We start from the raw sequence: 22,812 nt of genomic DNA, 5'->3' as shown, positions 1-22,812 counted from the left end.
GTAACAAACTTAGGGCCACAATATTACTAACAGAACATAGAGGTATTTATACAAATGGTTTTGCTGTAGTTTATATGAGAATGTGGATCAAGTGCTCAAAAAATAAAACAAACCAAAATCCTGGGGAGGAGCATCTGAAGTCCCATGTCAGCAAAACCACCCAAGTTATAACCCAATACGATGGGCCAACCTGGCTTGATGTGAGGAGCAGCCTCAAATAAGCCAGACTATTTGCAGCCATCTCAGCAAGTGGATTACTAAAAAAAAACTGTACGTCAGATGGCAAGTAATCCACACTCCCAGTCAATAGACAATTTGTATAATGCAGCTGTGACATCCTTTTCTTTAAAAAAAAAAAAAAAAAAGCAGAAGAGGACATACATAGAAAATCCAAGATTAAAGAGCAGAAGAAAACATGAAGTATGTTATAATGATGCAATGAAACAGTATATAAATTAAACAGGAATGTTTAATCAAGACAACCCCCCAACAGAGGTTCTTCAGAATTTATTCTTTTTTTTTAATTGGAAATATGAAAGTCTATTTCCACAATAGTGAGGCTGTTTCTTTCAAGCAGCTCTGTTGTACAACTGTTACCAGGACTATAGACAAGTTTTAATTGTTTTATATTGATATTTCTGAACTAAAAAGTTTTAAAATACGGTATAGATTTTATTTGTGCTCCACGTATTGCAAGCAATTAACAACACAAAGAAAGATTTAATTCCTCAGCTACAATACCAAACTCTCTACCAAGTATTACATGTACACAATACTTGCACAGTGACAAGCACAAGAAAGTACTAGGTGAGCACTTACTTTCTGAAATCCATACCAACTCTTAAAATCCATTTTACTTTGCCCACACCAACCAATCTACAATTTAAGGCATCTCCACACAGGCATCCATCCACCCACCCACTCCCATACACACAATTTATGTGGAGGTGTTTACTCTTTCAAAGGAATCACTATGTCAATCAGGTACCATTTATTAATTAACCCTATAACTGTGTCAGCATTGAGATATGACAGTTAAACCAGTGTTAAATCAATACAATATTTACATAGCACAGCACATTAAGCTTGAGACACTCACTTGGGGGATAAAACCACATTTTAGAACAGGACAAAGGTCACCATTATTAAGTGTTTGAAAACAGCTATTTACAGGTCCCTAGGACATAACTACGGTCTGTACACTGTTCCAATGGGGCAGGCAGAAGCATGATAGGCATTTATTTTGAGGGGTTTCAAACATACGACTTGGAAGCATATTATTATGCTACCCTGAATGCCATAAGCCACCTTAACATTCTCCAAGGTGGTTTCATATCCTAGAATGGCATGTCCAGCTGATACAAAACAGACAACACAACGTTTACTTTGTGGAGAACTTTTTTCTCCTGCTATTCAGTCATCTCAACTTTGAAGGCAATTCGTCCCAGAAACTTGTCACGATCATCTTCATTTTTTAAATTAGGTGAGCCCAGGATCTTACACTCAATTACTATTTCTTCATTGGTACTGTTGGAGTTAATCGCTAGTTGAACAGCCACTAGAGGCTGTAAATAGTGAGCCTAGTAAACAGAAAGATGGGGAAAATATTTGAGATACTGAAGTAAGTGATTTGAATATAACAATTAGCATGAACAATTAACATGCAGTCTGTCAGAACAGATAAGAAAAAAAAGATCATTATGAACCCAACCTTTCAAAGCCCAAGATGACTGAGATAAGACTATTTTTTCCCAGTTAGATAGTCACATATACATTTTTCATGCTATTTTTTAATCAATATATTCAACTTAATTTGAGACGATGACAGAACTCGACATAAAATGGCTGGGGAGAGGGATGAGAATCAGGATCCTCATTAGACACTACACATTATCTGAAAACGGGTACATTCCCTAGGTCAGGCAGTTGGGTCTGCCATGCTGAGCAGCAAAAAGGAGATAACCATTCTGAAGATGCTAGTACTTCCACAGCTCCTACCCTAGCACAACAGTAGTTGCACGCTCTTAACTCTTTTACAGAATAAAGTAATTCAACAGCTCCACACACGTACGCTGCATATGTTTTGTGGTATAGCCAATAAATCAATTCAGACTCTTGAGACCTGTTTAATACTGAACCTCACAACCATGCTTGCTGCTTTCTTTTCTACAACATACTAATGTTATGAGAACTGTGTCTTATATAAGCAACAAACCCTCAAGCAGATCTTACCTCCTCCCACATGACAGAATGGACATGAAAAGATATTGAACCACATTGCAAAAGAGAAAATCAGCCAATTAAAAAATATATTTTCTCAATCACTTAAATAAGGAATAGCACTGACTTTTGCCTGACTTAACTGCTTTGTTTTCATAATCTCACCTTTCCATCAGTACAGCAATAAGACAAGCATTTTATCAGCAAAGGTCTTCATCCCATCTTTGGCAGAAACCATTTCCTGACATATCTAGATATCCTGTACACAATCCCTATGGGCAGACAATCAGAAACTGCACTGTACTCAAAAGAACCAGCTGCCTCATAATCATTAGGAGAGTGCCCGCTTTACTTCCTTACATCTGTTGAAGCATCTCTCTAATCTCATTTAGCACTATAACTTATGAGTGCACCCCACTAAAACTTTCAGACTTCAAAGTCAGTCTGTTTAGTAAGATGACTGTCATTAAGACATACTTACATGCAAGGTTTTCCCATAGTATGGAAAGTACATCAAGTCAATCAAGCCTCCTGAAGGAAAATAATTTATCTCAACTGCGCCTGGGTCCTACGATTGGAGATAACAATAACATTATCAGTTAGTATCTGCTTGGATAAACACTAATACAAAATTAGAATTATGCTCCAACGATAAGACTCCCCTAAAGGAAAAAACTCCAGAAGTAATAGCCTAACTTCCAAAATAGATTAATTTTAGGCAAACTGCTACATGCTGCATCTACTACAGTGAAGTTTCCTATTAGTAGTCAAGTCAATACAGTTTGAATTACAGTTCCCCTTACCAGTCAAAGGAAGTCAAATTGCAATGAGAATAACAAAAAGAAATTACATATATAAGCTAAAATCCCATGTATCCACAAGCAAGTCTGTATGTTTTGGTGAAGCAACAGCATATCTGTATATAAGACAAGATGAAAACTCTACTTTAAACAGAAATTCAAATTTCAAAGAGCACAGCCCCAACCCTCCACAGAGGTGCCTGATTCATAGATTGTTCAGCTAGCCTTGAAATACAAGCTACCTAAAAGGAAACCAAACTTCTAATTTATCACATTTCTAGAGTTTTTATCACCAGCACCCAGAAGGAACAGTACACACACGCATACCTTACCTCTAGAATTGTCACTACAACTCCAAATCTAGTACCAAGATGCTACCTACAAAGTTGCTGCGTGATTTCCAACAAGTCACCCAAACTGTAAGATACATAACATCTTGTACACCTGACATGTATGATTGTGTTGTCCCAGACACATGCTGTCAGAGTAATGACAGATGCATTTCCATGGTTATAATATGCTTTGAGACTGTGTATCCTGGAAGGATTACAAATTACTGCAAATTCTAGTGTCTAGGAAATGCCTAAATCTAATCTTTCTCTAACAGCTGATTATATTTCCATAATAAAGAGTAATGCCACAAAACACCCCCAGAATGGTAAATACACCTTCAGAATATTATTGCTTCTTCAGTGTAATTACAAGTTTGAGGTGCATTAGTAATTCTCACTTTTTCCAGTATTACCATACCTGTAGCTGCAGGTATGGTACCTGTTGCTTTAAAAAGCTACACTACAAAGTTCAGAATACCACTGCAATAACAGACTTTAGCAAAGAGGAACACAAAGAAAGGTCAAGAAACAATAGATAATAATCCAAAACCCAAGAATACCTCCTTCTACTCCAAAGAAAATTAGTTTAGGATATAGTCTGTTTCTGTTCCTTTGAAGTCTGAATTATTGCAAATCAGTGTTCATTTATTTGATATTTTGGACCTTGAGTTAGCAAATTTAATTGCTAAGTAAAGTTCTGTTGCATTTCTCCAGTAATCTTTATTTTAGTCACAGCTCACGCAGCTGAAAATACTCATTATTCAAATACATTTCTGAAATCATAGTTACAAAGCCAGGATACAGAATAATATAAGATCAACAGGAGCAGAGCTTTCTCAAGCAGCTGAAAATAATTGCATGCAGGCAGTCATAAACACATAGGCAGTAGTCTGTCAATAAAATAGCAGAGAGGTTCTTGAACATGCAACTGCCTTTCTCATGCAAATGCTGTGCATTGCATTTTTAAAATTAATAATAAATAAATCTTGTAATTAGGATAATTAATTCTTACATATATTTTTCTGAGAAGCTAAGCTCACTGTGCCTGCTGTTTCAAGAGCCAATCCATGAGCATCACATTTATTTTTTTTTGCTTACCACAGACACAAAAATTAACAGGCAGGCAGCCAGCAAATCTTAAAATCAAACCACTTAGTTGGACAGATAGAAGTAGGAATAATAGACCTCACTCACAAGGGTTTTATTAGGGCTTTGACTTAGAGTAATTTTGCCGATGTTAGAATAATGTACTAAGACCCAAGGGAAGAACATGTGCAAGACTTAATATCTATCTTTAACAGATTTCTTTCACACAAAAAACAGCAAATCAGATGCTGAGTATGATGACAATAGCAAGGAGGGTAATCTCATTCACATGACCATTCTTAATTCTTGAAAATAAGGAAGAGATGCCTAATACAAAGTGAGGATGATCTCTAAACAGCAGAAATGCAAGTAGGTAAGAATTAATTGTATTCATCTTCTCCGTCATTTAAAAAAAATGTGTAAATCTACAGATTTTTGTTCAGTGTAGTTCCAACATGAAAGAATGTTGCTGCAAGGTGTTCCAACAAATGAAATCGCACGCCCCCAGCCCCAAACTTAAGATCTAAAATGCTGATCTTCAAACTTCTTGAAAGTACAACCTTTTTATAGCTCATTTCTCTTTGTGGAGATACTTAAGTCTACAACAGATCAGTTCCTTCTGGATGTAGGAGCAATAACCAGCTGGAATTAGTGTCTGGCACTGCCAACACTTACTTTCCTTATCTACACAGTGACGACAGTGACCACTGCGTGTGGGCAGGGAGGTGTGGGGGGCATCCCCACCAATGAAGCACGCTGATCTTGTTATCACAAATCTACCTATTTTTTTTTTCTCTTAAAAAAAATCCCAAGGAGAAAACACAGGAAGATTTGAAAGATTGAAAGATTTGCCCTTACAACTTAGGGTTACTTTTACTAAATTATTTAAAAGTAAGATTGTGTAAATCAAGGCTAATACTTCTCCAGTTTGCTCCTAAATATGCATAAAATTCAAACTATAAGGAATAATATATATATATTTTAATTGATCAACTGCAGAACCACAGATTAAAGATAATAATTAAAGAAGGTCCTACCTACAATGAAGAGAACACGACACTAGGATTTCTAATCTGCACAATAAAATCACCTTTTAAGCAAAATCCATTCTTGTCACCCAGATCCCAAAGATTTCTTTGATGTAAAACTTACAATTACCACGAAGTTGCATTCGTGCTATGAACTGCACAAATACACTCATATGTGCTACGAAGATAACATCCAGTAAGAGGCTTATGTGCCTTAATTTCTGTACTACATCCCAATTTATTTTTTTTATCCACATTTGCTGACAGAAACAGGAAAAAAAAATTCCACTGCAGCAGAACACATCAGCTATTTAAAGGCTCAGTAAACACCCTGAATAAGAGAAACAACAGAGAAGGACAAATGACCTCTACACATTATTCCTGCTATGAGCCAGTATGTAGGGAACATTCAAATACAGTGACAGATGCCGCTCATTATAAATTCATCATAACATATGCTTATTATAGTTTTTAACACCATCTCACAGAATATCCATAAAAGAAAGATGAGGAAATACCATGAATATAAAATAGGATCATCAGTGTTTTATATAAAGGTTATATATGTGCGTCTTTCTCAGCACAACACTAGACAGGTGGAGGTGGAGGTGAAGATGACTGGCCTGCACTCAGTTTCAGTATGAACTTGGCACATAGAAAAGTCCCTTCTCCGATGACAGCAAGCTGTAAGAAGTTGAACCCTGATCACATTATAATGATCACAACAAATGGTGTGGGAGAAGGGGCAGGCAGTAGAAAAACTATAAAGAAAGATCTAAGTAGCAAAGGAAAACAAGGACTCAGAGTAATAGTATTAGAAATGGCAAATTTGCCTCAAGAGATTTTAACAACTTCTGATGTGATGAGAGGGAAAAATTCTGTTGTAATTGCATCAGCTAGAGGAAAACTTGTGTCTGATTTGGGATGCTGTATTACATAAGAAATGGTAGACTGAAGGAAGGGGAAGAAGAAAGATGAATTGCAAACACTGGAAGAACCTAACTGCATTACTCAAGAGAAATTCCTCCAATGGAACATTTTCTAAGAAAGAACACAAGGAATCAACTTTGCTTGCAATAGGCTGTCATGGAAAGCTCAACATTTCCACGGACTTGACAGAAGTGAAGTATTAAAATCTATGCCTACAACAGATACCTCGAGCAAGGCAGGAACACCTGTGGTATTTGTCCCATCAATTGCTGAAATTCCCCAGCCTACATTTTTTCAGTAAACTCAAAGAGCCATGACTCTATCCCTTGCTGAAGCTACTAACTTACCAAGGCTTTCACTGCTCCCCAAGCAGTCTAGGAGAAATATGCACAAGTCAAAAGTAATTATTATAATTGCCTTAAAACATTCTGAGAAAGCATTTTGTACACAACAAGTATTTACAGATTAGCTGTTATTGTAAGTTGCTTATATTTGATTTGAAGACAACTTTTACTTGAACAGTAACAATGTTAGTTTCCACACTTTGTCTTACCCATCATTTATAAAATTGTCTAAGGTGCACTTGCAGCATGGAGAAAAAAATAAAAATATAGGTTATGAAATGGGAAAACAAAACACAACTCACAACAAATAAATAAAAAGAAACGTGACTACAAACTACACCTATGCATTTCCTCAATTCTGTAGGAAATTAGGTAGCTCAAATACATCTTAAAATGGAAGAACAAAAGAAGACAGCAGTTTTAATAACTACACTGAAGAAATTAAAGACACTAAAATTAAACTAGACATACAGTAAGATGTAAACAAGAAAAAGAAGAAGTCAGTCTAACAGGAGACAGTGAAATAAATGCTCTGACAGTATTTACATTGACTACTCATCCTAACTGCAAGGAAAATTAACTTTCATATTTATCTCTCATATTCAGAACTGACCTTAGATGCACACTGTATATACGGTTCCCCTTCAGGCTTTAATCCAATTATCTAAAAGAGAAAGTTAAAGTATTTACAGACCTTCTTCAACCAGTTTTATATATAAAAATCAAACTTTATCTCATTTAATAATAGAATTCATACACAGTGCACATCCATCTTGTATGTTTAAGAAAGACAATTTTAGCCTAGAATAAAGATGTAAAGTATTGTAAAGTTAAAGCTCAAATAGTGGCCATACTTTTTTGATTTTACTTTAAGCACTTAAAATTAATGGCTCAAAACAATTAGCTGTCCAAGAAACATATCACATCACTGAAACGTCGAAGTTATTCAGTCAAGTTTTCATCACACTGCGAAGTTTAGGGGTTATGGAGTCCATGATATTCTAATTGCAGCTTTAGAACACAGACATGAAATAAAACACAAGTAGAAGTAAATGGAATCCATATTTCAGTCTTCTTCAACAATGATTTTTCATACTGTGTTAGTTGGGAACCCCTGTACTAAAAATGAAGTTAAAAATAAGCAGTCACTTACTCTATTCATTTTCACAAGCACGCAGGGAGTTCCTTTAGAGTAGCCAAAGGTCTTATCTTCCTTCCCAGAGCACTGCCCAAGCTCAGAGAGGTTAAATCGACATGCTTTTTTAACAGCAACATCATTCTGATCAAAAACCTTTCCTGGTGTACAGTTTATATTTTGGGATTGCTTTGAATCATCATATGCTACAAAAAAAAAAAAAAAGTTTTTAAATCAATAGTTTAAAGCACAGTAGTAGGCAGAAATTACAAAAAGTATATATATATAAACACCTAATTGATAGTTATCACTTTTCTAAGAGTCTTCTTAGAAGGTTATTTTCAAAGCACTATTCCTCCCATTTTCACCTTAAAGGCTAACATTTTCAGAGCTTATCAGAAAGTGGCTTTGTGGTCAAATGAAAGAATACAGAATATTTCAAAAGAAAGAATGTCCTGTTTCTAGGATCATATCAATAATTACTAAATTCTGTACATAATTCTAAACAATGTATTAAATATAAATAGGTTTTTAACTGGAAACTAACAATTTCTCCATTTGCATTTTTTTTTTAATAAATAAACACACAGGAAAGATTCAGGTGTTTTAACAGGTAATATTAAATTGCCATCAGGTAGTATAATTGATGTTACAGTAACATCCAGTTCTGGGGCCCCCACCAAGAGACAGACAAGGAGCTGTTGGAGCAGGTCCAGAGGAGGGCCACAGAGATGGTTAGAGGGCTGGAGCACCTCCCCTGCAAGGACAGGCTGAGAGAGCTGGGGCTCTTCAGCCAGCAGAAGAGAAGGCTCTCAGGGGACCTTATAGCAGTCTTCCAGTACCTGAAGAGACCTACAAGAATGCTGGAGGACTTTTTTTAAGGGCAGGTAGCAATAGGACAAGGGGAATTTGCTTTAAAATGGAAGAGGGTAGCTTTAGACTAGATGCAGGAGATGGCAGGTCAGTATCAAATACAGCATTCTTCCTAGAAACCCTCCCCAGGCCTCTGAAAGAAACATCTCAAAGCTTTCAGGTGGCACCAGAACTACCAGCCCAGGTAGGTTCAGGCATAGCTTACATATCTAAGAAACTCCCATGCAAAAAGATGCAGTTCTACAGAACCTGCTCAATTCTGACATAACTTTTGAGGGGCTCAAATACGGGTAATTTTTTATGTTACCTTTGCCTTTTTCTGTAAATCACATACCTTAAAAACACATTTGACTAGAGTAAACCCGAACTTTCATCAGTTTTCTTTAGTAATTACTTACTGCAAGTGGAAAATTCAATTAATGTACTCCTAAACTGCTTGACTATCAGTAACTTACTTACTTTCAAGAAATTTTCTAAGTGTGGAAACATATTCTGCATATGACTGGGCATCACTCTTGTTAAAGTAAAATTCCAGTGCAGTGTCTGGCTTTGGTGAAATCATAAGCCCTTAAAAAGAAAAAGTACAAGTAAAGAACTAAATAATTTCTCATCCATCTATCACTCTAACCTACTCAAAATCCACATCCATAAACAGAAAAATACCCATCTGTAAAGAAACACTGATGTTATCCCTGTATTCCACAGAGCTGGAAAGCAGTTTGTGTTTCAAGTCAGGTATTAAAAATCAACATTACTCTATGTGAATTGAGACTTAAATTCAATCCAATGTGACAATTCACAAACCAAACCCAATCGATTAGAAATAGCAAAATCAGAAACTTCAACCACTTCCATTTAATTTTACCGATTCACTTTACATTCAATATCCTTCAAGTTAAACTAATTATGGAAGAAAAAAAAACCCAGCCAAAGCCACACTCAGAAACACTCCGGTTAAAATTAAACATCAAAGCTTAAGGGAAGATAAGAAGGCTGCTCTGAAAGAAATGCCTCCTGTTTTATTATGTTGGCCCATGACATCAGAAGCAGGTGCTGGCTGTATGGCAGCAGAGGGGCAGCCCAACAGAATGGTGCGCAGCATGGAGGCACACATGAATTTCTCCATGTGGAAGAAATTGCACCCGCTGACATTCACTGACACTTGCTGAACATTTATGGAGATCTAACGGTGGATGTGAGCACAGCAAGGCAGTGGGTGGTATGTTTCAGCAGTGGCAGCAGTGGACCACCTCCATTGGTACAAATATTTATGAGTGCAGAATGCAAGTTATTGTTCATCACTGGCAAAAATGCACAGGCAGTGGTGTTGACAACGTTGAAAAACAATGCTTTATAAGTGTGAACTTGCTCTACCAACTAGTGTTATTGTACTTTTTTTATCTGTAGTAGTTTCCACTGAAATAAATAGGAAGCATCACTTCCAGAGCAACCTAAGTAGTATGAAGCAAAACTGTATTAATCTCAAATCTCCCACAAAAAAAGGCTTTATAATGCATAAAGATGGCTTATGATTTTTCCCCAAAAACATACTCAGTTAACTTTTCCTTTATTCCTTCTCCTCAAAATGAAATCAGATGTAGTCTTTCACACATAATACAGGTAATATCTCTCCAGAGACCGTGGTAAGCCACTGCACACGTCAACTGGACCCTACAGTGGTCAGGGCTGCTCCCAACTGCATTACAGCAGTGTTGCTGCCCTCCATCTGCTGCCCTTGGCTGGCTCCTGGTGCCAGTGCTGGAACAGAAACCATCAGCAAACTGGGGCCAAGGCTAGCAAGAGAATGGCTGCAGCATGCTCAAGTCAGGCTTTGTGTTGAAGGGTGAACAGCAGACAGTATCATGGAGTTTGGCTTCATTATAGAGCAGAACTGTTCTTCTTCCCAGGATATGGATAAAATAAGGTACAGGGGTAATAATCTCTTCAGTTACAACTGAGACTTAAAGCTGCAATTCTATCTAAAATAAAGTGTCAGGGCTTTTTTGTTTGTTTGTTTTTAACTTCATTAGTTTTCTTCTAGGTTAGAATATCAAAATGCTCAGATTAATGTCAAATTTGGCACAACAGAAGTAGTGCAATTGTGGCAGTGACTAATTGCATCTCCTTAGGATGCCATGTAATTTCCTATCATCTGACAAAACTAATTAAAACCAGATTCCCAAGTGAATAAAAGCTTAAGGTAGAAACCTTATCACCCAACATTAAAAAATAAAAATAAAACCAGGCCTTCTTTATACAAAATAAAGATTTCAGAAGATAACACCGCAGTGGAAAGAAAAAGCTAGAGAATTTGTCATAATGAAGGATTCTTAATACACCACAGTTAACAAGTCAGTAAGCTCTTGGTAAGCATTCAGCAAGTGCAATTAAGCAGCCCTGGTCTATTAAGGATTCACCTACGGAAGTGACTGGGCTTCTTATTTGATAGGAAAAAATACTACAAATACTTTAAACTGGGAAATAAAAAGACATGTACTATAAATTTATCACAAACAAACATCTTTTAGATTCTAAAATTATGCACGAGTTTAATGATTTTTCAGTAGGATTTAAAAAAATAATAATAATAATCAAATTCTTCATTCTACTTTAGCACCAGCTAAATTGTTTCCAGGAAAGCCATGACTAAATGCTTCTGATGAACATAAATTAAAATTGCCATTTGTGACTGTCAATTACTTTGCACCATTAGTAATCTTCAGAGCACCAGTCCAAGCTGGGATCCAAGAAAATACAAGGTAACAAGCAACAGGGCTGAAAAGTCAAAAGTGTTTTGGGGGAGAAGAGGTTATTACTTATTTATGTGTATATATGTATAATCATACATTTATACTGCAAATGACTTAGATGCTTTTTCTCCAAGTGAATATGACAAAGTAACTAAAGTAGTCATCAATGAATGATACAATAATTTGAAGAGACTCATTGCTTCAGGGGAACTTCAAAAATATCCTAAGAGGAAGGGACTGCTCCAATTCTAGTTTGTTGCAGTCTGCTTAGAGACTGCGATGGAATATCTGCAGAAAAAGCTATTTGAAGGATTGAAGCACAGACCATGAGAGATGCAGGATACAGAGCCTTCAAGGAGGAACAGAATTAGCAGCTTCATCATAGGATTATATCTAGGACAGTAACAGATCACATTCATCAACAACTCCAAGAGATTTCTTTTTTTAATGTTTTAAAATCATCCAGATTTGATTGGTTCTATTATATCCCAGTGCACATTACAAGTCAAGTACCAATTACAAAGTAAATCAATCTGCGAGATTTCCAAATATGTTTAACACAAGAAAAACCTTTAACCTACGCCATCCAGGTTTTGTGTGTGTAGATTTTTTTTTTTAATTTATTAAAGTTTTACAGCCAGGAGCATGACATGTTTCACTGCAAGTGAAAAATGAAACAGTTAAGGCAAAACATTAAAACAGAGATAAGCAATTTCATTGTCTTCAATTATTCATACATAAAAGTTATCATAAATTACAAAAATAAAATTCAGAAATATTTTCGGAATTCCTAAGATAAAACTAATTGTGGAATAAATACTTTTCTGAACAAACATCCTCCATGACATTTCAAAACAAAGGAGAATTAATAACCCAAACTCCAAAAGAGAAAACATCACTAGGTCTGGAATTGAGTCCTAGCTGCTCACAGCTCCATTCACCACCAATGTTCTGACTACCACTGAGGAAACGGGAAGAAGGACAAATGGCCAAGTAAGCCACTTCTTTTAGACAAATCATCTATTTCTTTGTTGTTCCTTCAAGAATTTCAATTTTTTAGCTTGAAAAAGCTGTACAGTTCCTCAAGAATCCCTTGTGATAAGAAGACACCTGTTACAGCTGGCCTGAATACCACATCAAAGCAAATCCTGTTCAAAATCCAGAGAGATTTGTCACGCAGGCCCAGTTGCTACTTGCTCATGCAGTGATTACTGTCTCATCTTAAGTTCTAAAGCAGTTACAAGATGTTGCTGGGTTCTATGTGTTTGGAGTCCAAAAAGACAAAAAAGTGGTTTAAAAACATAATCAAACTTTCACCAAAATGTCAACATTGCACAGCCTTTAGTTTGTTGGTGATATTTTTACATACATCTGGTCCCTAGACCAAATTATAAGATTTGAGAGGCATTACCAATTTTTGCACAGCCAAATCATTTAAACTACATATTCAAATGAAATACATATACATTCAGTTGAAACAGTATCTAGAAGACACTAATCTCTTTGGTATTAAGGAAAAGCAACTCTTAAATCTTTCATAGTGTAACACCTTATTTCTCCCCCAGCATACAAATATACAGTGTATTCAAACACATCTAAATAAACAAAAACAAAGAAAAAAAGAAAAACACCCACAACATTCCTATTACCCATTTCTGTACGTGCAGAATTACTTTTCTGTCACATTTAGCTCCTTGAACCAGCTAAGACACCACATCTAGTGGCAGCTACATATTACGTGGACTTGATTTCACTGCAAAGCCACACCCTCCCTTGTCAGCAGATCCCCACACCAACAACCACTGCAACCTACAGACATTCCATGTCTGCTGAAAGCCATCTAATTTAAAATTAAAACTGAAAATGCCTTCCCGTTGTAGCCCTTACTCTCAAGGGCATTATCCCACAATAAACCCTCACTGTACTTTCTTCAAAGTACAAATGCTTATCACAGGTGGCCTTCCATCTGACCCAACAGAACTGGTTTACAGTATCCCTAAAGAGATTTGGTCAGATTACGATCCCACTTTTACAACAGACCACCGTCCAGATGAGAAGGGAAAATTGCAGGCAAAATTGACATACAACAAATTCAACTGAAGAAATCTTAAGAGAAAAATCAGCAACAGTTACCCTCTATGCACAAAGGGCTGGTGATTGAACTCATACTGTAAATAACATGCCTCACACCAAGTTTTTCCTTTGAAACTTCTAAGTAATTGAATAATAAACAGTTTCTCATAGGCAGTTCCTACTTTGAAACAAAGTCACAAGTAAACCAGAACCGAGTTTATGAAGAGATAAATACACTGTTACCTGGACTAGAAATCCGGTCGCGGTATTTTGGAATGTCATTGCTCAGAGTCTGAAGCATAACCCACATTGTGAACGTGAAGAGTGCTGCTAGGAAGCCATAAAATACCAGATAGAATAATAAGATCAAACCTGTAAAGAAAAGGTAAAATTATTTTTCCTTCAGCTAATTCCTTTATCTATTTCCAAAATAAAAACAGGAAATAAACACAGCCCTTGATTTTTTGGTGTTTTTTCCAACAGACCCTTGCTGCTCCCACTGGTAGCTGTAAGTCAGCGTGTCCTGGGTATGCAGACATACTGACCAGTGCTGGAAAGTTAGCTTTGTACTTTCTGGCTCTCAAAATTCAGTTAGATCTGGCATTTCAGCATCTTCAGGAGAAGCATTAGAAACCACTCTAAGCTCTGCTGTGAAGCTAATGAAAATGACTAAGCAAACCACTCCAGTTCCATTTATTTAAGGGAATTTAGAGTTTTACAGCTGGAAAGAAAGGGGTGGTAGGGAGACAAAAGAATTAACAAAAAGATTAAAGTGTTCCTGATCTAGTGGAACAGAGCAATGGGTGATTCAATGGCACTCTCCATACTTGAGTACTCCACACAACACAGTGCTTTTTCACACATGCTTCCTCCTACAAGAGACTTCTCAAGGTGAAAATATTTGCCGCATGGCTCTGAGAGCACCCCACGCCTTCCGTTCAGACTCCCCTAGGTCTGCCTAGCACATCCACCTGCTGAACAGATCTACCTGAGAGATCAGCCAGCAATGTGCCCGGGAGACACAGGCACTGCTGACTCCAACTTGACAGTTCCTTAAGAAAGAGCTTCTCAAAACGTGAGGAAACAGCCTCCAGGAGACTGCCTCCTGCAACACTCTATTCCTCCATCACTGAGATACAATAAATTGAAAACACTATAGGAAAATGGGTAGAGAATTACTGTGGACAATATTTTTTTTTATCTCTTTATTTTTCCCTCTCTGTTTGTCATTGTGCACACACAGGCATGGGCTCTGGATACAAGCCGTTTACTGAAAAGACAGTGTATCAGGTCAAAACTAAAATATTACATCAGAGATGAAGAGGACTCGGACTATCTCGAGATTTGTCCTTTTTCTGAGATGTGGTGCACAACTTTAAAACAATCTTTTAAAATTTTGGGCACCTTGTTAATTTCAGTAATCAAGTTTTCAACATGTTTTTATATTCTTGCATCGTTTGGTTTTTGACCCTGATAGACTCACATCAGCATATTTCATCCACGTTCACACCTTCTGAGCATACGCACAGATAACTTCAATTAAATTACCTTCTGAAACTGAAGCTTATGTGGAGACATTTCCCAATTGAAAACAGACCACGTAAGCTGCCCAGATGGCAGAATAAGTAAAAAATGTGGAAGGTTCCACAGAAACTGTTTTATTACATGATTATACAAGAGGTTCCAGTGCAGTTTTGTCCCATCTTCCATAGAAAAGGAAAACACAAAAGCAAAAATGACAGTGCCCAGGGATGAGCACTGTCCACTGCGGGATGACAGAAGGAGGACTCAGCTCGGGCTCCTGCCCCAGAAACCACTTGCATTTTGCCACCAGTAGGCCATAACTACTGGAGATGCAAGTACTGTGTTACTGCTGAAAGAATTCAGTGTACATATACAAAATTAATGAGGTGGTTCCCAAATTACCGTTACTGTAACAGAAACTCTCTGCAGTAACCAGCTGAACATTCTGGGATTTTTGTTTTATTTTTCCATTTCACGAGCTGCTTACCAACCTGCAATATGAAAGCAATCAGCTATGGAAGATACACTTGGGAACTACCGATAGGTATACAATATACAACACAGTGATTTGAAATTATGCAGCAAAATATCTGAAACAACACCTCTTACGAACTATTTCTAATGCTATTTAGGAGCTCTAATGACATATAAATCAAGCAGTATAAATCCTAATCAGTAAAAGCCATTACAAAAGTTGCACCTGTATTTGTGACACTGGTGATTTGCTTTACCTATAAGCTTTACAATTGCATCAACTAGATCCAGAACAGAGCAATGATCTGATGAATATTCCATACACTTTGGGTATCACAAAGCAAACAAACAGAAAAAAAGTTTTTTGATTCCTGTATGTTAATCAAGTCCTCCATCCATGCCTCAGCAGGGCACAACTGCCACATACAGGGATCCCTGGGGAGCCCTCATGCCCCAGAAGAGGCATCAACACCAAGGAAGATGAGAGGGCCCCCATGTCTGAAGCACAGTGGCTGTCAACAGCCCCCTGCAGTTACTGCTTCACTCACCAGTATGGCAATAACAGGGTGAGAAGACCCTGTTTCTTTTCACAGCCTGGAGAACACCACTAGCCCTCCCAGTGTGGCAAAGCACATGCACAGAAAGACTACTTTTAATCTTTATTTTAAGATAGCTTGTAAGCACACTGCAGAACACTGCCTACTAGAATAAAATACCCCATTTATGCTCCTCTGCCTCATTAAAAAAAAAAAATGGGGAGGGAGATGAAAAACAAAAGAAAACTTGCAAGGGAACCGAACTAAGCAAGCTGCACACTTTATAAGCCTATTAGTATTAATTACCCTAAGCTAATCACAATGAACAAGCCATTACCTGTCAAGAAGCTCAGCCAAAACAACTTCACATCACGCTGGACTTCTTGTCAGGAAATGAGATCTGCCCAACTCACAATGAAAAACACTCCTCCACATCTACCCCAAGCACAGCCACCGCATCCAGCACACAGTTCATGCCGTGGTTTGCAGGACTGCCATGCACAGCTCTGCACCAAACCCTTCAACTCTCTCACTAACGAGCACTAAAACTAACACTGAAAACCACAAATATCAAACCCAAAACTCTGCAGTACTGGAAAACTGCTCTTTCTGAACCAACACGCTGATGTCGTCGTTAGCTGGAGTTCATCTGAAAGAACCAAACGCTGCAAATTAAAATGTTCAACACTAGTAAAAGGTCAAGATATCTAGTATCTGGCCATGATCTCCATAACAAATACAGGCTTTCCAAACATAGCATGGCAAAGTGATAAACACTTTGTCAATCTGGCACAAACCAGCTTGGCAGATCTGCCTAAAAGTCATATACAGGTAGCTATTTACATGCGTTAATATAAACACACAACAGACCTTGAAGCAATTGTTTGACATTACCTGCACCAATGAAAACAAAATGTTGTCTTTATGGCTGTATACATTACATGCTGCACGATCTTCTCATCTCTGGGATTGTTCTTCAGCTCCTGCTAGAGGTAGTACAGAAGGCAGGTCTGTGACTGGTGACTGCCACCAGCATTAAGGCGGCCTGCTGCCCACCTGCTTTATACCAACACATCCAGACAGATAAGACAAGCACTAGTCACTTTTCCACTCAGTTCCCTAACACTTCAGAATTACTGTTTTCCCAGTTTTGCAGACAGCAGGGGAAAAGAGAGAAAGAAAGAGAGAAAGAAGATTTCAGAAGTAACTGAAACCTTGGTTGTATGTTACAGATTATGTCACAAAGACCCAAGAATCCAGATGTAACATGGGACCTCTTCAGGAGACAATAAACATTATCAGGAGCCACACTTGCAGAGAGCCACAAAACCCAATGCTCAAGTGTCCTGATCCAGGATCTGTAATGCATACTGTATGTGTTATAAACACACATGTCACAGCTTGCTGATACCTGCAGCTAGAAAAAAGAAGCTTGCTGTCTTCAGAGCTGCCTGTGTCATGGAAAAGAAGATGGTTTACAATTTCTCAAATATTTCTTACAAGAAGTAGTATCGTGGGAAAGTTTATTCAGATTTTGACTCCTGGCTGTAAAGGGACTCCTGGCTGTAAATGCACTGTCCATCCGCCGTGATACAAAGATGAGCACCATCCCTCTCTGATGCACAACTTGGTTGCACAATGTTTCTACTGCAATGGTAGACAGCAATTCCAGTACTCTGCCTATGAAGAAAACTATTTGCCAACAAAATCTTCCTCAAAGACTGATAAAGAGCAAGGAAGAATCAAATGAGAAGAGCAGTTGAGATTTTGACGGCATCGTGTGTCCCAGCAAGGACACAGTGAATACCAAAGAAAGCAAATCAGGATCTTCTGTTTTTTTGTCATTTTTATTTGTTTTGTGTTTTAACTTCAAGCACAGATCTGTGCACTGAAAGATACTACTATCCAATCAAGACTTCTCAGCAGGCCAGAATTTATATGCTGTCCAAGATAACATCATCTGTACCTCGATCACCCTGACAGGATTAGCTTCAGGCTTAACCAGGCCCAACACTGTGTGACCACAGCTTTGGTACTGCTGGAGTCCAGCAGTGATCTCACTCAGTGATCTTGCTGCAGCCCCAGGCAGGCACAGCATCTTGTCATTACACGTAGAGCAGATACCAATCTTCCCTTTCCTTACAGGAAGGACCCTGTGGCTGTGCTCCAAGTTCTCTCTTTGCCCTGCTCATTACACCCTGTGCAGAACCCCAGCACTGATCCTCCTTCTCTTGATGTTTTTGAGGACCGTGTGTGCCTTGCTGCTGAGAACTTCACAAACTTAATTCACCCATCATTTATTTCCAGTATTTCCTATAGCTGCATAAAGCTGCAAACTGACTTGCAGTCACAATTTTGGTCAGCCAGGACTGCCTCAGGCCGGCACAACACTTACACGTACAGCAAATTTAACATTTTCTCTCCTTATTTTTGTGAAGAAACAGCCTTGAGACAAAAGAAATACACCAGGAAGAACTGGAGCCAGCTGAATTCCTACCATGCTGTCCCTGGAGACATCATGGCCCAGCAGACAGGCAGCAAAGCAGCCAGAGCTGCTCCGCCTCCCCCAGGGAACCCAGCAGCCGCAGGGGAGCAGCAGCAGCCAGAGGGACCACTCTCAGCACACACACTGATGCAAAAGCAGAAGTGAGACTGAACGCTGTGTATTCTCCATCAGCAGAGCTGCTTGGAGAATGCTCTGCAATTAAAAGCAAAACAACAACAAAAAAAAAAACCAACACCCTACTTTGTGGATGCTAGAGAGATGAAGATATACTGAACTCCCAAGAACAGATGCCACACCCTACCAAAGACTAAAGATTATTTTTTACTTAATACATGTAGACAAGTAATTTAAATAAGCATGAGCCATTAGTTGCAAAACGTCAGGACAAACAAACACTGACAAAAAAAAATTATAGTGACAGTTTATAGTGTTGTTGAACAGTCACTTCTACACGTATACCTAAGGGAAAGTTACTCCTCAAACTACATGCCAATCACCTAAACCCCTTAAGAATGCTAATTAAGTATAAATTATTTAAAGTGGTATCTAAGCCTATGCGGGCTTTCTGGATGCAGAAAAATAGCTTTTATCAAGTGAGCTGTCTGTGAAACAAAATAGCAGCTCAGTCACCCGTTAGGTTCTATCAGCTGCAAGCGTTATCTACTGGCCTTGGCCTGGTAACACTGTAAGAGATTTATCCCTCAGGTTTCAACAGAGGAGGTTGTTTCAGTATCACTTTTTTTCTTTTTCTTTTTCTTTTTTTTGAAGTCAGCTATTTGTGACGTGCCCACGGCCTCCGCGCCCGTCAGATACACGGCACAGCCTCCTGCTCACCGCACGCCCACCCACGCAGCCCACGCACTTGTGGGAACCTGCCCGCACAGGGATCGCTGGGCCCAGCAGAGTGGAAATTTCCTCTCCCTTGCTATGCAGGCGGCAGAGCAGCCCGCGAGCTCTTATTTCCATCTGAATGGAGGGGAGCTCGCGTCGGAGCAGGGCCCTCTCCCGACGGACGGACGTTGGCAGCGCAGAGCGCGGCCTTCTCCAGGCCCCTCCTCGGATTTCGACATCAGCATCCATCGGGACGGCGTCAAGGCCAAGGCCGCGCTGGTGCCACGCTGCGAGCCTTGTTGGTTCTGTAAGCACAGCTCCGAGGCCACATCCAAGCTCCGGGAGGGGACGCGGCATTTTCTCAAGTCAGTAAATACGTCCCGCGAGGGCTGAGGCAACATCCCAACGTTAAGCGTTTGTACGGCCGCTTAATATGAGAAAACATCCCGGGAAAACCCAAATATTTGTGCTGGAAGGAGCGAGGTTGTGACAGCGGGCCCGCAGCTGGGCCGGGCAGGGCGGCCACGAGCAGTGCACCGCGCCGAGCTCGCTTTAAGGAAAGGGGCAGCGCGGCAGCCCCGGGCCGGGGCGGCTGTAACGCGGAGCGGTGCTCCGCTGAGCGCCCGGGCACGAGGCGCGCCAACTTTCCCGCCCGGCGGCCGCTCCCCTCCGGCCCGCGGCTCTCGCCCCGCTCCCATTCATCGCGGCAGCCCGTCACCGCGGCGATCCGCCGGGCCCAAACACGCTCCCGCGGGGAGGAGCCTGCGGGGCCGCTCGCCGCATTTGCGTACTGGGGCGGGAGGACGAGGGTGAGTCAGCTCGGGACGCGCCGCTGCCCCCGGCCCCACCTGCCCCCCCCCCACCAAACGCGGCCGCGCTATTTTTAGACGCGCGGCGGCGGTAACGGCGGCGACGGCCGTAGCGGTTATAACGGCTGCCGGGCCGCGAGGCCCCGCATCCCCACGCGCCCCGCGCTCACCCCAGCTCTTGGCCGTGCGCCCCAGGAACTCGCCGCTGTTGGGGTTGTAGACGAACTGCCGCCACTCGGCCACGCTCTGGCGGAACGGCTTCTTCGTCTCCTTGCTCATGGCGAGGCCGGAGGCGGCTGCGGCGCGGAGCGCGGTGGCGATAGAGCCCGGCAGGCAGAGAGCCGCAGCGCGCGCCCGCGGCCAGCCGCTAAGTAACTGCCGCCGCGGCGCTCGGCGGGAGAGCGGACGCAGGGGCAGCGCGCAGGGCCCGCCCCGCGCCGCCCCGCCCCGCGCCGCCCCCGCAGCCAATCGCCGCCCGCCGCGCGCCCGCCCCCTTGCGGACGGCGGCGGCGTTGGCACGCGGCCCCGCGCGGGGGGCGCCGATCCCCGTTCGCCGTTCGAGGCGGCGCCGGCGCTGTGACGGTGCCCGTGTGGTGAGGGAGGCACCGCCGAGGGCGTCGGTAAAGGAGCTCGCGGAGGGAAGGACCTGCACGAGGCGCATCGGTAACGTGGCTTCTCTTGGAGAGCGAGACGAAGAAATTCAGAATTCAGATGGTCCCTGAGCCAGAGACCAACCTGAGCGCGAGGGCTCAGACTGCATCTTTCAGAAGTAAATGCAACACGAAGAGATGTCTCAAGCTGGAGGGATTAAGTATTTGTCAGCACCGTTACTTTCAATCTTTGTAACGTTTGCAGTATCATTCACGCCAGAAAGCAGTAAATATAAAGCACAGAATAAAATGATTTGCTTCCTGTTGGATTCCAATATTCTCTTCTGCTACGGTACAGCATCTAAACCATTCCCTTAGCCAGAAAAAAAGCAGAAAAAGAAGGCATCAAAACAGCACATCACTCACTACTTACCCTGCTTCACGCTGCACAGCTAATGTATTCCTAGCTCAGAACAAAAATAAGTCATCCCCCTTCTTCTTCTTTCCTCTAAATGTCACCAAGCAGGAGAATGAACGTCATCCCATTATAACAACTCCTTTGCCAAATTAATTCTCCCAGTTTTTCAAATAGGCATTCTGCACTCTTAAGGAATGGTATGTCAGCAGCTGGAGCCTATAATCTTCTTTCCAATGGTGCACCACATGGATTCAATGGCATTAAGGTTTACTGGACACACAGTTTTGGGGAGGTAGTTCAGATAAAACATCAGAAATGATCACTCCAAGGAATGATCATGCTGTACAGTATACAAAGAAACGTCAACATTTAAACACATTCATGTTTACAAAACATTACAGAAAAGCTAAAACTAGATATCAGAGAAACTAAAATCCACCAACCCCAAAACTTTTTTAAAATAGTAGGAATCCTTATGTGCTCCAGCTCACTAAGGTCACCACTACTCAGCGGCCTCATACAACCCAGCCTGATCTGGATGGAGCAGCAGTTTTCATTGCCACTAGAAACTCCTTCTGAAAGGCAAAAGGGTAAATATTTTGGCTCATGGAAACACAAAGTCATTAGCTAGACACTGACCCTTCCCAGACCTACATCATCTCTCACACACAATGGGCTGGGGTGCAGTGAAGCCAAGCAGCCCCTAGGAAGGGCAGCCACAGGCACCCCTAGGCTGGGGAAGGCAGTGGGGCAGCACAGGGCACAGAGAGCCCAGGGTACACAGCCCATGGCACTGCACAGTGGCACGGCCATGGCCAGTGCAGGCTGGGCTGGGGATAGTGCTTCTCTGGCAGCCCTGTCTGAGTGAAATGGGGCTCCTGTGCCATGGGCATGAAGGCCAAGGGAGGCTGGTGAGGGCAATTACTGCCCATTAGTGTGCTCAGGGCTCTCACAAGTAGGAACAAAGATCTTTATTTTTAAATAATTAAATGTTTAGCTGATAGAACTAATTGCACTTCCATTTCGAACTTGGATTTTTCCAAGCCATTGGTTTAATGCCATAAGACATTTTGATTCCAAACACTTGATTTATATAGGAGTAACCATCCTAAAATCCAGCTCACTGACATTTAAAAAAGCTATCGGCACTGGCAAAGTATCACTGAACTGATACATTTCTGGTGGCATCCTTCAGGATGCTGATTCCAAAGCTGTAACAGTCCAGGTGGTTATATAAAGTCTTACGAAGGTAATGTTTAGAAAGGACAGAAAGATCAGAAAGATGAGCATAGTAATAAATGAGGAGGAAAGACTATTTTTACAGACTTATGTGAATCACATGGTTAAATCCAATACATCTACACAGATGCAAGCAGACACATAAGGAGCACATAGGCTGTAGCTGCACAAACAGCAGCTCAGATAAAGACTTGGGAGAATCACTGGTTCAGTCAAGCACAAGAAATGCTGAGGCAAGAAGAACTAATGCAATCCTGTGTGTATAACAAACCTGTCTCCTTTCTAGAAGACCTTTGTGCACACACTGGTGAGGA

General features: G+C 40.7%; 1 protein-coding gene across 1 annotated transcript; it reads right to left on the bottom strand.

The window, feature by feature from the left end:
* Positions 1 to 451: 451 nt before the first annotated feature.
* ATP1B3 (ATPase Na+/K+ transporting subunit beta 3) lies at positions 452 to 20,644 on the bottom strand. The gene is made up of 7 exons (XM_065748560.1): positions 20,422 to 20,644; positions 13,815 to 13,943; positions 9,208 to 9,315; positions 7,894 to 8,081; positions 7,354 to 7,404; positions 2,702 to 2,788; positions 452 to 1,580 (listed from the first exon to the last, which is right to left on the bottom strand). The coding sequence occupies exons 1-7, from the start codon at positions 20,528 to 20,530 to the stop codon at positions 1,410 to 1,412; spliced, it is 843 nt and encodes a 280-aa protein (XP_065604632.1). The 5' UTR covers positions 20,531 to 20,644; the 3' UTR covers positions 452 to 1,409.
* Positions 20,645 to 22,812: the final 2,168 nt, after the last annotated feature.

Source organism: Cyrtonyx montezumae, unplaced genomic scaffold (genome assembly GCF_038088225.1).
Source record: "Cyrtonyx montezumae isolate F1298 unplaced genomic scaffold, pur_monq_1.0 scaffold_5, whole genome shotgun sequence".
Classification (NCBI taxonomy): domain Eukaryota; kingdom Metazoa; phylum Chordata; class Aves; order Galliformes; family Odontophoridae; genus Cyrtonyx; species Cyrtonyx montezumae.
This window is presented reverse-complemented; position numbering and strand designations above follow the sequence as displayed.

What these genes read in the sequence shown, in the direction of transcription:
- ATP1B3 (XM_065748560.1), bottom strand. Translation starts at nt 20,530, where the DNA reads ATGAGCAAGGAGACGAAGAAGCCGTTCCGCCAGAGCGTGGCCGAGTGG. An exon ending in TGCTTGTGAAAATGAATAGA is followed by an intron (nt 7,405 to 7,893) that starts GTAAGTGACTGC and finishes TTTCTCTTTTAG; the next exon opens with ATAATTGGATTAAAGCCTGA. An exon ending in ACTATGGGAAAACCTTGCAT is followed by an intron (nt 1,581 to 2,701) that starts GTAAGTATGTCT and finishes TCTGTTTACTAG; the next exon opens with GCTCACTATTTACAGCCTCT.